General features: G+C 42.4%; 1 protein-coding gene across 1 annotated transcript; it reads right to left on the bottom strand.

Annotated features, from left to right (window-relative positions):
- Positions 1-3,968: 3,968 nt before the first annotated feature.
- Positions 3,969-15,966, bottom strand: LOC311148855 (sodium-dependent phosphate transport protein 2B-like; the record flags this gene model as incomplete). The annotated part of the gene is made up of 13 exons (XM_084185851.1): positions 15,925-15,966; positions 15,103-15,152; positions 14,883-15,002; positions 14,587-14,715; positions 14,051-14,194; positions 13,319-13,430; positions 12,214-12,409; positions 11,829-11,924; positions 6,270-6,390; positions 5,384-5,551; positions 4,938-5,054; positions 4,645-4,769; positions 3,969-4,520 (listed from the first exon to the last, which is right to left on the bottom strand). Exons 2-13 carry the CDS (start codon positions 15,146-15,148, stop codon positions 3,969-3,971), a joined length of 1,926 nt encoding a protein of 641 aa, XP_084041977.1. The 5' UTR covers positions 15,149-15,152; positions 15,925-15,966.
- Between the last annotated feature and the right edge of the window lie 197 nt (positions 15,967-16,163).

Here is a 16,163-nt window from a genome sequence, read left to right on the forward strand (position 1 = left end):
TTGAATTTACCACAGGTGGACTCCAATCAAGTTGTAGAAACATCTGAAGGATGATCAATGGAAACAGGATGCACCTGAGTGCAATTTCGAGTCTCATAGCAAAGTGTCTGAATACTTATGTAAATAAGGTGTTTCTGTTTTTTTTATTTTTAGTACATTTGCAAACATTTCTAAAAACCTGTTTTCACTTTGTCATTGTAAGGTATTGTGTGTAGATTGATGAGGGAAACAAATATTTAATCAATTTTAGAATAAGGCTGTAACGTAACAAAATGTGGAAAAAGGGAAGAGGTCTGAATACTTTCCCGAATGCACTGTATATACAGAAGTATGTGGACACCCCTTCAAATCAGTGGATTCGGATATTTCAGCCACACCCGTTGCTGACAGGTGTATAAAATCGAGCATACAGCCATGCAATCTCCATAGACAAACATTGGCAATAGAATGGCCTTACTGAAGAGCTCCGTGACTTTCAACGTGGCATCGTCATAGGACGCCACCTTTCCAACAAGTCAGTTCGTCAAATTTCTGCTCTGCTAGAGCTGCCCCGGTCAACTGTAAGTGCTGTTATTGTGAAGTGGAAACGTCTAGGAGGCTCAGCCGAGAAGTGGTAGGCCACACAAGCTCACAGAATGGGACAGCCGAGTGCTGAACCGTGTATTGCGTAAAAATCGTCTGTCCTTGGTTGCAACACTCACTACCGAGTTCCAAACTGCCTCTGGAAGCAACATCAGCACAATAACTCTTCGTCAGGAGCTTCATGAAATGGGTTTCCATGGCCGAGTAGCCGCACACAAGCCTACGATCACCATACGCAATGCAAAAGCGTTGGCTGGAGTGGTGTAAAGCTTGCTGCCATTGGACTCTGGAGCAGTGGAAACGTGTTCTCTGGAGTGATGAATCACCCTTCACCATCTGGCAGTCCGACGAATGAATCTGGGTTTGGCGGTTGCCAGGAGAACGCTAGCTGCCCCAATGCATAGTGCCAACTGTGAAGTTTAGTGGAGGAGGAATATTGGTCTGGGGCTTTTTTTCATGGTTCGTGCTAGGCCCCTTAGTTCCAATGAAGGGAAATTTTAACGCTACATCATACAATGACATTCTAGACGATTCTGTCCTTCCAACTTTGTGGCAACAGTTTGGGGAAGGCCCTTTCCTGTTTCAGTATGACAATGCCCCCGTGCATAAAGCGAGGTTCATACAGAAATGGTTTGTTGAGATCGGTGTGGAAGAACTTGACTGGCCTGCACAGAGCCCTGACCTCAACCCTATGAGAACACCTTTGGGATGAATTGGAACGCTGACTGCGAGCCAGGCCTAATTGCCCAACATCAGTGCCCGACCTCACGAATGCTCTTGTTGCTGAATGGAAGCAAGTCCCCACAGCAATGTTCCAACATCTAGTGGAAAGCCTTCCCAGAAGAGTGTAGGCTGTTATAGCAGCAAAGGGGGGACCAACTCCACATTAATGCCCATGATTTTAGAACGAGATTATCGACGAGCAGATTTCCACATACGTTTGGTCATGTAGTGTATATCTGTCAATGAGGGAGATATGATTGTGTTCTGTGAAACACACTAAAGCCCCATCATAGTGTGCTGAACATGTAGATACAGTACTTCACTGTTGTACTCTGCTTTTCAGATAAGGACATTGTGTTATGGTGATGGTAGAACTGGTACTATGTATCTGTGTTATGTATTTCATAAATTGGGTAACTTGCAGGAACTAAACAGCAGGATCCTTTCTAGTATTTCTCCCCTCCCCCCAAAATAACGATTGATATGACCTTGAATCTTGGTACTTCATTGCCAACAAGCACTGTGACCAGTGTAATAAATGTGACATTTTTAACTGCTCTCAACCCTATGCTTTATAATAATATTTTGTTTAGTCAAACTCTCTTAATATTCCCACGGGCAACCATTGTAACCATTTATGTCTCTTTTGTTTTTATAGAGACTTTTAGATTTTGTCAACATCCAGGACATACAGAGATTGAGTTGATGCATGGTCTAAGCCATGCATTAAACCATAGTCTGTAAACAGTCCTTTCAGAAAATAAAGAGTTCAATTAAATGTGATTGACAAATTATTTGAAACAGCTGAGTACTCAACTCTTTATCCAAGGTTATCACGAATGCCAGAACTCTCAGAAATAAAAGTGTCAAAGGGCACTATTTAATCTGTATCGTGGAAGTTCAGTGTACAGCGTGATTGAAATTTAAAGGCAATGTTCCCGCGTTTGCGGAGACTGCATTCATGGTAAACGCTGCATATGTCGGCTCAATCGGAAATTACCTTTCACATTTCTATCGCGCAATCTGTAACGCTTCAGCTATACAGATTGAATAGAGCCCAAAGTCTCTGTTATCAACTCATTAGATATCAGCTACCCATTATAACCATTATCCGATTCTGCAACGTGGTCTCAGAGCATTTTGTATTATTCTGTACGTAAATCCGAGACACTCCATTTAGTATGATATGTTACGATTCGTATGGTATGTATTAATTTGTGGTCTATGAGACCAGTCTGGATTATTATGCATGAGTTATCTACCCCAAACTAGAAGCCAAAAGCCCAACTGGCCTGTTTTTAGCGATAAACACATTATTATTACTCAGATTGAATTGGTAATGTGCAAATGGCCTATTTGAGAAATCATAACAATGATAACCTTGTATTTGGTTTTCTGATCTGCTGCCATTTGTGCCAATTGATTTAGACACAGTAGTTAACTATAAAGTGCTATCACCATGAGTTACTCATAAAGTGCACCTTGGCTTGAGCATCATAATCAGGACTGGTCTCCCAGGTGAAATATCTATGGGCCAGAGGATGCTGGCCTTCACGTTTGAACAGGGCAGGTGGCTACTGTCCAAAAGTACATCAGATACAGTTCACTTATTACTATCAGTAGTACATATTGATACAACCTCCCATAAACTAGCTACAGCATTATAGCACAACCCTCCAGGAGTGACCAATCTACTGTACCCATTAACTTACATTTATGCATTATCAATCACAGGGTGGCAGGTAGCCTAGCAGTTAAGAGCGTTGGGCCAGTAAATGAAAGGTCTCTGGGTTGAATCCCTGAGCCAACTAGGTAAAAATCTGTTGGATGTGCCTTTAAGCAAGGTACTTAACCATAATTGCTCTTGTAAGTCGCTCTGGATAAAAGCATCTGCTAAATGAAATAAAAGTAATGACCAGGTATTGAGTTGCACCCCCCTTTTTGCCCTCAGAACAGCCTCAGTTCATTGGGGCATGGACTCTACAAGGTGTCGAAAGCATGCCACAGGGATGCTGGCCCATGTTGACTCCAATGCTTGCCACAGTTGTGCCAAGTTGGCTGGATGTTCTTTGGGTGGTGGACCATTCTTGATACATACGGGAAACTGTTGAGCATGAAAAACCCAGCAGTGTTGCAGTTCCTCACACAAACCGGTGTGCCTGGAACCTACTAGCATACCCTGCTCAAAGGCACTTACATTTCTTTCTTGCCCATTCACCATCTGGATGACACACATACACAATCCATGTCTTAATTGTCTGAAGGCTTAAAAATCCTTCTTTAACCTGTCTCCTCCCCTTCAACTACACTGATTGAAGTGGATTCCACAAGTGACATCAATAAGGGATCAGTGACATCAATCACCTGGTCAGTCTATGTCATGGAAAGAACGGGGGGGGGGGGGGGGGGGGGGGGGGGGGATGCGTAACTCAATATTAGGAAGTTATTCCTAATGTTTGGTATACTCAGTATATACAGTGGATACTCACAAGATGTGTAGTTGAGTGTAGTTGCCCTGTTCAGGCTTACACCACATTATACAATATCACTGAAACAGAGACTGGTTAACTCCATAAAGCCTAAGCAAACTTGGAGAATTACAAACATGTTACAGGTAGGTTATATATGTCTTACAGATATGTTACAGTGAATTCTTAACTGTGTTAGAGCTGTGTAGCTTTCACAGTTTCCTTGGGGGTCTCTTGTGGCTCATCGTCTCTGTTTAGGACTGGGTTATCATACATCTCCAGACTCTTCTTCCTCTCCTTCCCACCCTTCTCTTCATCCTCAGTACTCTGGCAGCACTTGCAGCAGCAGCAGAAGTGGGCGCCGCAGAAGGCCATGCCTGACTTCACCACACGGTCCCAGGGAGCCATGGAGTGCAGGGGACGGGGCAGGAAGTCCCAGTTACGCAGCCCACTGGGCAGGTACTGTGGACAACGCACCTGCATCAGGTTAACGATGATGATGAAGATGGCGAGGACAACGATGGGCACGGCCACCCCAACCAGGGCTTGCCAGCCGGCCAGGGAGAGCCCCAGGATGGTCAGCGGCATGAGGAAGAAGCAGAGAAAGAGGTAGAGCGCTGCGAACCAGCGGTACTTGGCTGTGCGGTTCCCCAGGGCTCTGGCCAAGCGGATGGGAATCCGAGTGAAGGGGATGGGGTACCACAGCAAGATTCCCGCTATGTTGAAGAAGAAATGGCACAGTGCAATCTGGAGAGGAGGAGATGCAAACAGGGTGAATAAGACTTTACTTCAAAAACACTGATGCATACGGAGAGAGTGGACAGAAAGCAATATGAAATTGCTATAAAAATAAATGATTACTACAACAAACCTGCAGTGAGTTGGCCAGTGTTTCTCCAGGAGCAGCCATAGCAGCAAGAATAGCAGTGGTAGTTGTGCCGATATTTGAGCCCAATGTCAGGGGATAGGCTCTCTCAAGGCTAATAACACCAATACCTGTTGGGTAATTGAGAGAAGGATTACATGGTACTGAAAGGGTTACATGATACTGAAATAATACTTGAGTATATGCCCTCTACATTAGTCAGTAGGTTTGGATGCAATAGGAGACAGCTAAAGGTAAATGGATAGATAGAAGCTAAACAAATAGGCCTAACTACTCACCAACAAGGGGAGTGATTGCAGAGGTGAAGACAGAGCTGCTCTGGACAATGAAGGTCATTCCTGCTCCGACCATGATGGCGATGTAACCGGTGACCCAGCCGAAGGGGAAAGGGAAGTCTGAACAGACAAGACACAGCAAGTTAAGCATTAGCTTGGCGACCATAACTGTAACACCCTGGTGACCCTTTTAACAACAGTGAATGTTAGGATTAGTTTCAACATCAACATCAAAGTGTCTGTATGGATCACAGCATAGTTTAACCTGATCTTGGTCTATCACGTAACAGGACCAGAGCACCTGAGGTGACCTTCAAGCTTCAGCGTGGCTTCACCAGTGTTGCTCATCAAACATCAAGATGTGCTTGTACCACTGCTGACTATCAAACAGGATGCCTGTTCTACCAGCGTTCTGAGTAGATTGAGAAAATAGCCAAATGTCTGCTCACCTGTGTTGAGCACCTTCTTGATGACCACAGCCACCTGTCCCTTAAGCATGGAGTTGAGCAGCTTGACGATGAGGATGAGGCAGGTACAGAGGATGAGCAGGGACAGGGCCAACAGGATGAGGCCCACAGCCAAGTCAGGTAGGTTAGCATAGACAAAGATATGGTTGCCTGATGGGAAGATGCCAAATATTATTAAAGATTTAAATGGGACAAAGGTGGGATAGCAATGAAAGATTAGAGAGAAGGTAATTCAACTTTAGTGAGATTAGAGAGAAGGTAATAAATGTAGTGATATTAGAGAGAACGTAATACATTTAGTGAGATTAGTGAGAAGGTCATTTTCATGGAATAGATAGGAGGAATGGTACTTCAGTAGTCAACATGTTTTTTTCCCTATAGCTTCTACACTTAGCTCTGACGTGTGGTGACCCAATGTAGGGGGTTTCATTACAACAGGATTTGATCTAAGTCATCATGAGAGCAACGGCCCTTTCCCTTGTTTTGATTGACTGATTTCAGAACCAAGCGTACAGGTATTCATTTTGATTGGCTGTGTCAGACTTGGGAGTACTCGCCAGTCGTTTGGCCTTGGGCCACTCAGGTGCTTCAGCTGGCCAGGTTGAATGGGCCTTTTGAGCAGGTGGAGAGGGTGAGGGGAGGGTATTTGAGCAGGCAGAGGGGGTGAGATGAGGATATGTGCTGAGTCACTTTATAGACTGAATGGAAGTCATTGTCCTTGTGTCAGGTAGTATTGTCTGGCAGTGAGGGGGAGAGGTGGGTGTTCTCAGGTTTCACAGAATTTTGGTTTAGTGTATCAGGTATTCCAAATTGCTCTGTAAAGATCTTTGTAGGGTCATGGGCTGTTCAGTGATTGTGCTGTACTTACATCTCTCTAGATTGATTGTTTCAGTGACATTTATCTGGGTCCATGTCTTGTTGCCTTCCACCCAACAGGGGGCACCGGTCGTGCAGTTGGCAGCTGAGGGAACTGTTATATTCACAAGAGTCTAAAAAAGAAGAGAATAACAACAAAAATGATCTATTATATTGACAAGATAGTCGAGTGACCGCTCTAATAATGAAAATACATCTCCTCAAAGATGGAAGGCAGGCAGGAGGAGGCGCGATCTTGTGGGACCATTCTAGCAAATGAGAGTGTAGATACGCGTGTGAACAACAGGCACAACTCCGATATAAAGTTGCCGAAATGCCGCAGGCGTCCACTTATATCAGTGTATTCGTAACAACCTAACCATTACGAAACGTCTATTTGATCAAATAAGCCTCACGTAGCAAATTAGCAATTACTTTTTTTTGTTGACCAAATTCAACACTCTCTCATTGACCTCCATACAAAAATTCCTTATTTTCATGGACCGATTTTGGACAGAGTAAACCCTCTTGATTTGCCTCTTCCTCTCTGATAAAACACACAAAAATATTACAATATTTGTTTTTAGCCAATACAGATAAAAGGCACAGTAATAATGGCTATCACAAAGTAATCAAAACCTATGGAAACAATGACCTTAATGACATTATGACTAGTAAAGAAAAGGCATTTTATTAAGAAAATACCACCTTCATGACGACATGATATAGTAGCAATAAGGCACTGGGACTTACAGTTGAAGTCAGAAGTTTACATACACCTTAGCCAAATACATTTAAACTCAGTTTTTCACAATTCCTGACACTTAATCCTAGCAAAATTTCCCAGTCTTAGGTCAGTTAGGATCGCCACTTTATTTTAAGAATGTGAAATGTCCGAATAATAGTAGAGAGAATGATTTATTTCAGCTTTTATTTCTTTCATCACATTCTCAGTGGGTCAGAAGTTTACATACACTCAATTAGTATTTGGTAGCATTGCCTTTAAATTGTTTAACTTGGGTCAAATGTTTCAGGTAGCCTTCCACAAGCTTCCCACAATAAGTTGGGTGCATTTTGGCCCATTCCTCCTGACAGAGCTGGTGTAACTGAGTCAGGTTTGTAGGCCTCCTTGCTCGCACACGCTTTTTCAGTTCTGCTCACAAATGTTCTATAGGATTGAGGTCAGGGCTTTGTGATGGCCACTCCAATACCTTGACTTTGTTGTCCTTAAGCCATTTTGCCACAACTTTGGAAGTATGCTTGGGGTCATTGTCCATTTGGAAGACCCATTTGCGACCAAGCTTTAACTTCCTGACTGATGTCTTGAGATGTTGCTTCAATATGTCCACATAATTTTCCTTCCTCATGATGCCATCTATTTTGTGAAGTGCACCAGTCCCTCCTGCAGCAAAGCACCCCCACAGCATGATGCTGCCACCCCCGTGCTTCACGGTTGGGATGGTGTTCTTCGGCTTGCAAGCAAGCCCCTTTTTCCTCCAAACATAACGATGGTAATTATGGCCAAACAGTTCTATTTTTGTTTAATCAGACCAGAGGACATTTCTCCAAAAAGTACGATCTTTGTCCCCTTGTGCAGTTGCAAACCGTAGCCTGGCTTTTTTATGGTGGTTTTGGAGCAGTGGCTTCTTCCTTGCTGAGCGGCCTTTCAGGTTATGTCGATATAGGACTCGTTTTACTGTGGATATACAGTGGGGAAAAAAAGTATTTAGTCAGCCACCAATTGTGCAAGTTCTCCCACTTAAAAAGATGAGAGAGGCCTGTAATTTTCATCATAGGTACACGTCAACTATGACAGACAAATTGAGATAAAAAAAATCCAGAAAATCACATTGTAGGATTTTTAATGAATTTATTTGCATATTATGGTGGAAAATAAGTATTTGGTCACCTACAAACAAGCAAGATTTCTGGCTCTCACAGACCTGTAACTTCTTCTTTAAGAGGCTCCTCTGTCCTCCACTCGTTACCTGTATTAATGGCACCTGTTTGAACTTGTTATCAGTATAAAAGACACCTGTCCACAACCTCAAACAGTCACACTCCAAACTGCACTATGGCCAAGACCAAAGAGCTGTCAAAGGACACCAGAAACAAAATTGTAGACCTGCACCAGGCTGGGAAGACTGAATCTGCATTAGGTAAGCAGCTTGGTTTGAAGAAATCAACTGTGGGAGCAATTATTAGGAAATGGAAGACATACAAGACCACTGATAATCTCCCTCGATCTGGGGCACCATGCAAGATCTCACCCCGTGGGGTCAAAATGATCACAAGAACGGTGAGCAAAAATCCCAGAACCACACGGGGGGACCTAGTGAATGACCTGCAGAGAGCTGGGACCAAAGTAACAAAGCCTACCATCAGTAACACACTACGCCGCCAGGGACTCAAATCCTGCAGTGCCAGACGTGTCCCCCTGCTTAAGCCAGTACATGTCCAGGCCCGTCTGAAGTTTGCTAGAGTGCATTTGGATGATCCAGAAGAGGATTGGGAGAATGTCATATGGTCAGATGAAACCAAAATAGAACTTTTTGGTAAAAACTCAACTCGTCGTGTTTGGAGGACAAAGAATGCTGAATTGCATCCAAAGAACACCATACCTACTGTGAAGCATGGGGGTGGAAACATCATGCTTTGGGGCTGTTTTTCTGCAAAGGGACCAGGACGACTGATCCGTGTAAAGGAAAGAATGAATGGGGCCATGTATCGTGAGATTTTGAGTGAAAACCTCCTTCCATCAGCAAGGGCATTGAAGATGAAACGTGGCTGGGTCTTTCAGCATGACAATGATACCAAACACACCGCCCGGGCAACAAAGGAGTGGCTTCGTAAGAAGCATTTCAAGGTCCTGGAGTGGCCTAGCCAGTCTCCAGATCTCAACCCCATAGAAAATCTTTGGAGGGAGTTGAAAGTCCGTGTTGCCCAGCGACAGCCCCAAAACATCACTGCTCTAGAGGAGATCTACATGGAGGAATGGGCCAAAATACCAGCAACAGTGTGTGAAAACCTTGTGAAGACTTACAGAAAACGTTTGACCTGTGTCATTGCCAACAAGGGTATATAACAAAGTATTGAGAAACTTTTGTTATTGACCAAATACTTATTTTCCACCATAACTTGCAAATAAATTCATAAAAAATCCTACAATGTGATTTTCTGGAATTGTTTTTCTCATTTTGTCTGTCATAGTTGACGTGTACCTATGATGAAAATTACAGGCCTCTCTCATCTTTTTAAGTGGGAGAACTTGCACAATTGGTGGCTGACTAAATACTTTTTTCCCCCACTGTAGATACTTTTGTACCTGTTTCCTCCAGCATCTTCACAAGGTCCTTTGCTGTTGTTCTGGGATTGATTTGCACTTTTCGCACCAAAGTACATTCATCTCTAGGAGATAGAACGCGTCTCCTTCCTGAGCGGTATGACGGCTGGGTGGTCCCATGGTGTTTATACTTGCGTACTATTGTTTGTACAGATGAACGTGGTACCTTCAGGCATTTGGAAGTTGCTCCCAAGGATGAACCAGACTTGTGGAGGTCTACCATTTCTTTTTCTGAGGTCTTGGCTGATTTCTTTTGATTTTCCCATGATGTCAAGCAAAGAGGCACTGAGTTTGAAGGTAGGCCTTGAAATACATCCACAGGTACACCTCCAATTGACTCAAATGATGTCAATTAGCCTATCAGAAGCTTCTAAAGTCATGACATTATTTTCTGGAATTTTTCAAGCTGTTTAAAGGCACAGTCAACTTAGTGTATGTAAACTTCTGACCCACTGGAATTGTGACACAGTGAATTATAAGTCTGTAAACAATTGTTGGAAAAATTACTTGTGTCATGCACAAAGTAGATGTCCTAACCGACTTGCCAAAACTATAGTTTGTTAACAAGAAATGTGTGGAGTGGTTGAAAAACAAGTTTTAATGACTCCAACCTAAGTGTCTGTAAACTTACGACACTTGGACAAACTACAAGATCTATCAAACATTAACCCTGAGAGGAGAGCTTAAGAGATAGCACTCTCAGGTATACTACAACGTTATCTTGTTTTTACAGTCGGAAAACTCATAAATCATCAATCATCACAAACGTGGTCAAAAATAGCCCATTGTTTCACTATCTGATTAATAATTGCTGGTTAAGGTGCCACCAACCTCCTGTGTTGCTAAATATTTATATATAGTACTTTTTCAATAAGTCGTTTTCAAAGTAAATTTAGTTAAGTAAACCAAATGTTTCTTAAGGGTAGCTTTAGTGTAGGTTAACTTCTTCCAGTATGAAGTAATTGTTTGCTTGTTAAACTATATTTTCAGAGTACCTTCCTCAGCGTACACATCACTGAAAAACTGAAATGGTCCACCCACACAGACAGTGTGGTGAAGAAGGCGCAACAGCGCCTCTTCAACCTCAGGAGGCTGAAAAAATTTGGCTTGGCACCTAAAACCCTCACAAACTTTTACAGATGTACTATTGAGAGCATCCTGTCGGGCTGTATCACCGCCTGGTACGGCAACTGCACCGCCCGCAAATGCAGGGCTCTCCAGAGGGGGATGCGGTCTACCCAACGCATCACCGGGGGCAAACTACCAGCCCTCCAGGACACCTACAGCACCCGATGTCACAGGAAGGCCAAAAAGATAATCAAGGACAACAACCACCCGAGCCACTGCCTGTTCACCCCGCTATCATACAGAAGGCGAGGTCAGTACAGGTGCATCAAAGCTGGGACCAAGAGACTGAAAAACAGCTTCAATCTCAAGGCCATCAGACTGTTAAATAGCCTCCACTAGCACATTAGAGGCTGCTGCCTATTTACATAGATTAGAAATCACTGGCCACTTTAATAAATGGAACACTAGTCACTTTAATAATGTTTACATAACTTGCATTATTCATCTCCGACAGTACAGTAATATCTAACAAGTAATATCTAACAATTTCACAACATATACCCAATATACAGTACATATGTGCCACTAGAGATCCTGGTTCGAATCCAGGCTCTGTCAAAGCCGGCCGCGACCGGGAGACTCATGGGCGGCGCACAATTGGCCCAGCGTCGTCCAGGGTAGGGGAGGGAATGGCCGGCAGGGATGTAGCTCAGTTGATAGAGCATGGCATTTGCAACGCCAGGGTTGTGGGTTCGATTACCACGGGGGGCCAGTATAAAAAAAATATGTATTCACTAACTGTAAGTCGCTCTGGATAAGAGCGTCTGCTAAATGACTAAAATGTAAATGTAAATATGTATGTACTGTATTCTATACTATTCTACTGTATCTTAGTCTATGCCGCTCTGACATTGCTTGCCCATATATTTATTTATATATTCTTAATTCCATTGCTTTACTTAGATTTGTGTGTATTGGGTATATGTTGTGAAATTGTTAGATATTACTTGTTAGATATTACTGCACTGTCGGAGCTAGAAACACAAGCATTTTGCTACACCTGCAATAACATCTGCTAAACACGTGTATGTGACCAATAAAATTGGATTGGATTGGATTTGAACACTGGTGACAGGGTCATCATTAATCTAAACGTCTTACCGTGATTTTCTCTGATTTGCACCAGATTTTGATCAAACTCTTGTTTCTGGCTGCTGGGTCACCGGTGGCAATGTCACTGATGACAGTTTTGTCCAGCTAGAGGAAAATAAAGGTTTCAGACCAGTTAAAGATGATTTAAAACTTACTAAACTTCTTCATCAACTCAAATGTAATATTAAGCAGATGTTTCATAAATGTTTTGGACATGTTTCAGGGTTGTATAGGTACTGTATCTTGCTAGCTATATAAATACATTCTAATAAGTTTCACTTCTCATATTGTGTCTTTTGCTTTATAATTTGCATTAGCCAAGCTAATGTGATCCACCTCACATTTCATATAGGGATTAATCAGATGAATTGCGATGGTAAAATACTGATCCTACCTCTATGATGGCATCGGTGAGAGGATCGGTGATGACGTTGAGCAGGTCAGGGGCGTTGTTGCCTCCCTGGATGTTGAAGGAGTCGATGACGATCTTGGTGAGTTTGTACAGGACACCAGTAGCCGCCTCCAGAGGCAGCAGGATTAGCACAGACAGCCAGTTGAAGAAGTCATGCACTGTGGCACCAGCAAATGCCCTGGAGGAAATAACACTAGGTTACACAGCTCACAATTTACCAAGCATGATATCATTATATCTATTTTCTTTCCCAAGAATTCTGCTCATTACCAACCAGCTAATTAGAAAAGCTTTTTTATGGTCCAAAATTGTGAAGTATACTTCTATCGATTGAGACTGTTTAGAAAACTTATTGAGCTGACTTACAGCCGTTTTGCTATGGCTGTATTCATCAATCAAGCAAGAAGGCAATATTTTGAATAATGTAGTCGTGTCCATATACAAATATGATGATATCATAGTGAATTGACCTTCTTTATTACTTTACCCAAAATATCATGACATTAGTGATAGTCAAAATGTGTAAAATTTGTGAATGTTTAAATCAACATTTTGGCCATTTAAACAGCCTGTGAAAAGGGCGCTTTTTCTTGGTTCTACTGATGTGCTTTGTGTCTGTCTCTGACTTTAAAAATGTTTTGACTTCCACACAAAATTGCTTTACTTATTTTAGGTTTAAGGAAGTGTGTAGGTCGCATTCATTATTGTACAGCTATGAAAGGTATATATTTATGAACGCCTGCTCAATAAGAATCCAATGATGTCTGTGTCATGTCTGTGTCGCGAGGGAGTCGACCTAAAGATTCGCTTTTCTAAAGTCCGCCCCTTTGACATGACCTAGCAAAGAGCTGACAAAATGGATGACGCAGCCGGCCACTGGATGGAGCCAGAGACACGTTTATTCGACAGAGAAGCCTCTGAGTGTTCTAGAACTGTCTAGATTTTTTGTGTTCTGACTCATAAAACGGCTGGAAATGAATAAAATGAGTCATGTAAACATATTATCAGAAACTACCAGTAAGTCAAATGCCTGAAATCGAGCACTGTAGTCTTATGAATCTTTAGAAAGTTATCCAGTTAGATGTACCTGCGGAACTCATTTCTGTCCCCTGCCTGCATCATGGCCACAATGGTGTTGGTGACTGAGGTTCCAATGTTGGCTCCCATAATGACTGGCACTGCAGACTGGACCTCCAGCACTACGATAAAGAATCAGTGTGTGTGTGTGTGTGTGTGTGTGTGTGTGTGTGTGTGTGTGTGTGTGTGTGTGTGTGTGTGTGTGTGTAAGTGAGTGAGTGAGTGAGTGAGAGAGCGAGAGAGAGAGAGAGAGAGAGATTTGATTAGCCAACTTTGAATCATAGTCTATTGCATAATGTATTCAATTTGTACATAAAGAGGTATTGTAAGACTATAATGTTTTAGATTTTCCTTTCCTCACAGTTGCGTTAGACTGTTATAATCGTGTGATAATGACAGTTAAACATACTGTCAGAGCAGCCCGCTTGGAGTTTGCCAAAAGGCACCTAAAGACTCTCAGACCATGAGAAACAAGATTCTCTGGACTGATGAAACCAAGATTGAACTCTTTGGCCTGAATGCCAAGCGTCACGTCAGGAGGAAACCTGCCACCATCCCTACGGTGAAGCATGGTGGTGGCAGCATCATGCTGTGGGGGTGTTTTTCAGCGGCAGGGACTGGGAGACTAGTCAGGATCAAGGCAAAGATGAACAGAGCAAAGTACAGAGGGATCCTTGATGAAAATCTGAGGGGGCATGTGTGTATATGTCCCATGTGTACTTGTATGTGTGTGTATACTCACATCCAGAGGACACCATGCTGACCACAATAGAGGAGGACGTGCTAGAGCTCTGGACTAACACTGTGACCAGCACTCCAATCACCAGGCCAGCCACGGGGTTGGACAGCACCGCATTGTCCTGGAAGATGTCCCCAGCTGCCTTACCTATGGAGACACAGCGCATAGGTAAGTCCAAATTCATCATGGAAACGATCCATAAACGCTTTCATATCCATAAACATCCCATATTTTTATATTTTTTAATGGAATGAGAGGACAGTTGCAATTGTGAATAATATTGCGTAATGTCATCAACATGAGAGTATTAGAGTATTATCAAATTAGCAGAGTTAAAACCTAAGTAGTGACAAATACAGTAGGTCCCTTATCAGGACCTGGTTGACAACAAACATACATTTTTATACTTTTATTTGATTTTGACTGTATATTGTCTCATATGATTGGATTGGAGTACTTACATAAACAAAGATTCAGTAAGATATGAAACCATAATATTCATTTTGTCAACGCTGACAGAGAGCAGGGTTTAATGTTACCTCCAACTAGCTGGAAAGCAGAGCTCAGGATGTCCAGAGAGCAGACGAACATGTAGAGAAATCCAACCAGCAGAATGAACTTGACAATCGCAGTCAGAACCCGCATAACCTTCCCTTTGGTATCCAACTCTGTTTCCAAAGAGAGAGATGAGACTGGATGAGAAACCAGATTTTGGTTGGTATAGTCACACAGGTTCTCACTTAAACAGCCTCAATTTTCATCTCAGTGAAGGGGAAAGAAGTGCACTTTGTTGGGAATAGGGTGCCATTTGAGAAACAACAATACTCTATATCACCTGACCACTTGAGTCCAGTGTCCTGCAGTTCAGGGAGGTTCCAGGGGTCCTCCTCATACTTGTCCACGGTAGAATATGCCGGCAGGATGACTGAGTCTTTGGGTGCCGTATTAGCATCATCTGTGGGATTAGAATAATTGTGAGTGGATGTTGCCTCTGTGTGTGATGCTGCCTGGTGGTGAGGTATGGATGATAGTAAGGAGTAGCCAACTGTACATACCAAGAGTGAGAGAAGAGGTATCTCTGACTTCTGGACGAGGAGCCATTGCCCTATAGGAAATATAACTTACTTTACTTTGAGGTAAACCATGAGGAACATGTAGCAAACCTCAAAGTATATCGGAGTAAGGCTAAACAGTTTTTACTTGAATGAATCAATTTGGATAGAAATTTACAAATAATCATAATTCTCAGAGACAAACAAAAACACAGTCCTTTTATATTGAGACCTCTATTAGAGAGTTCCTGAAATGTTTATGTGTTTCTCCTCCAATGCACAGCCAAGCAATCTTGTGCCAATATGACAATTTCTCCTTTCAATTATGGAAAGTTATTCCATGGGAATAACTCATCGTGATATTGCTTTTCACGTCCACATTGATAAAGTCCACAGAGACATACAAATATGACTGTCGGCTAGGGGCCTACTATCCTCAAGAAAACCATAAGAAAAGTGTAATCAGTAAAGCTCTCTAAGCTCTCCTTTTCCAAGGATCAAATTGAGTTATGTCAAACAACAATAGGCTACAATAGTGGCAAAATAGGCATATTACTAGGCTAACTAATACAATGAATACCAATTATTCTAATAATAACAATAATAGTTCTTATCATCGTTATCTGGGCAACATTTGACAAAAAAAGAAAGCAACTAAAAACTGCAAAAAATAGCACAAAAAAAAAGCATTTTGAGGCTATAAGCGCATACAGCTATAGGTAACAATTCCTACCATATCTTTGTTTGTTGTGATTTTGTTTTGTTGTGATATTACTTGAATTAGTCTTGTTTCTAATGTGGAGTATCAAGGGTAGTAATACGCACCTGAAGTGGAGAAGTAGGCTTTTGCAGGAGTCCTTATGAAAAGGGGAAATCACCTGAGCTACCTGGCTACCTGGAGAGGTCCTGCATGCTGCTTATATAGCACTGGGGAGGGAAAACCCGCTTCAACCTGACTGTTCAAAGTCCGTGGCAAAAAGGGCTCTCTGACAGTGAGTGACCTTACCTGAGCATCTACAGTGAATGTAGGCCAGGCAACATCAAATGATCAGTGTATGTTGGAA

Source organism: Coregonus lavaretus (assembly GCF_964263955.1).
Source record: "Coregonus lavaretus genome assembly, chromosome: 21".
NCBI lineage: Eukaryota > Metazoa > Chordata > Actinopteri > Salmoniformes > Salmonidae > Coregonus > Coregonus lavaretus.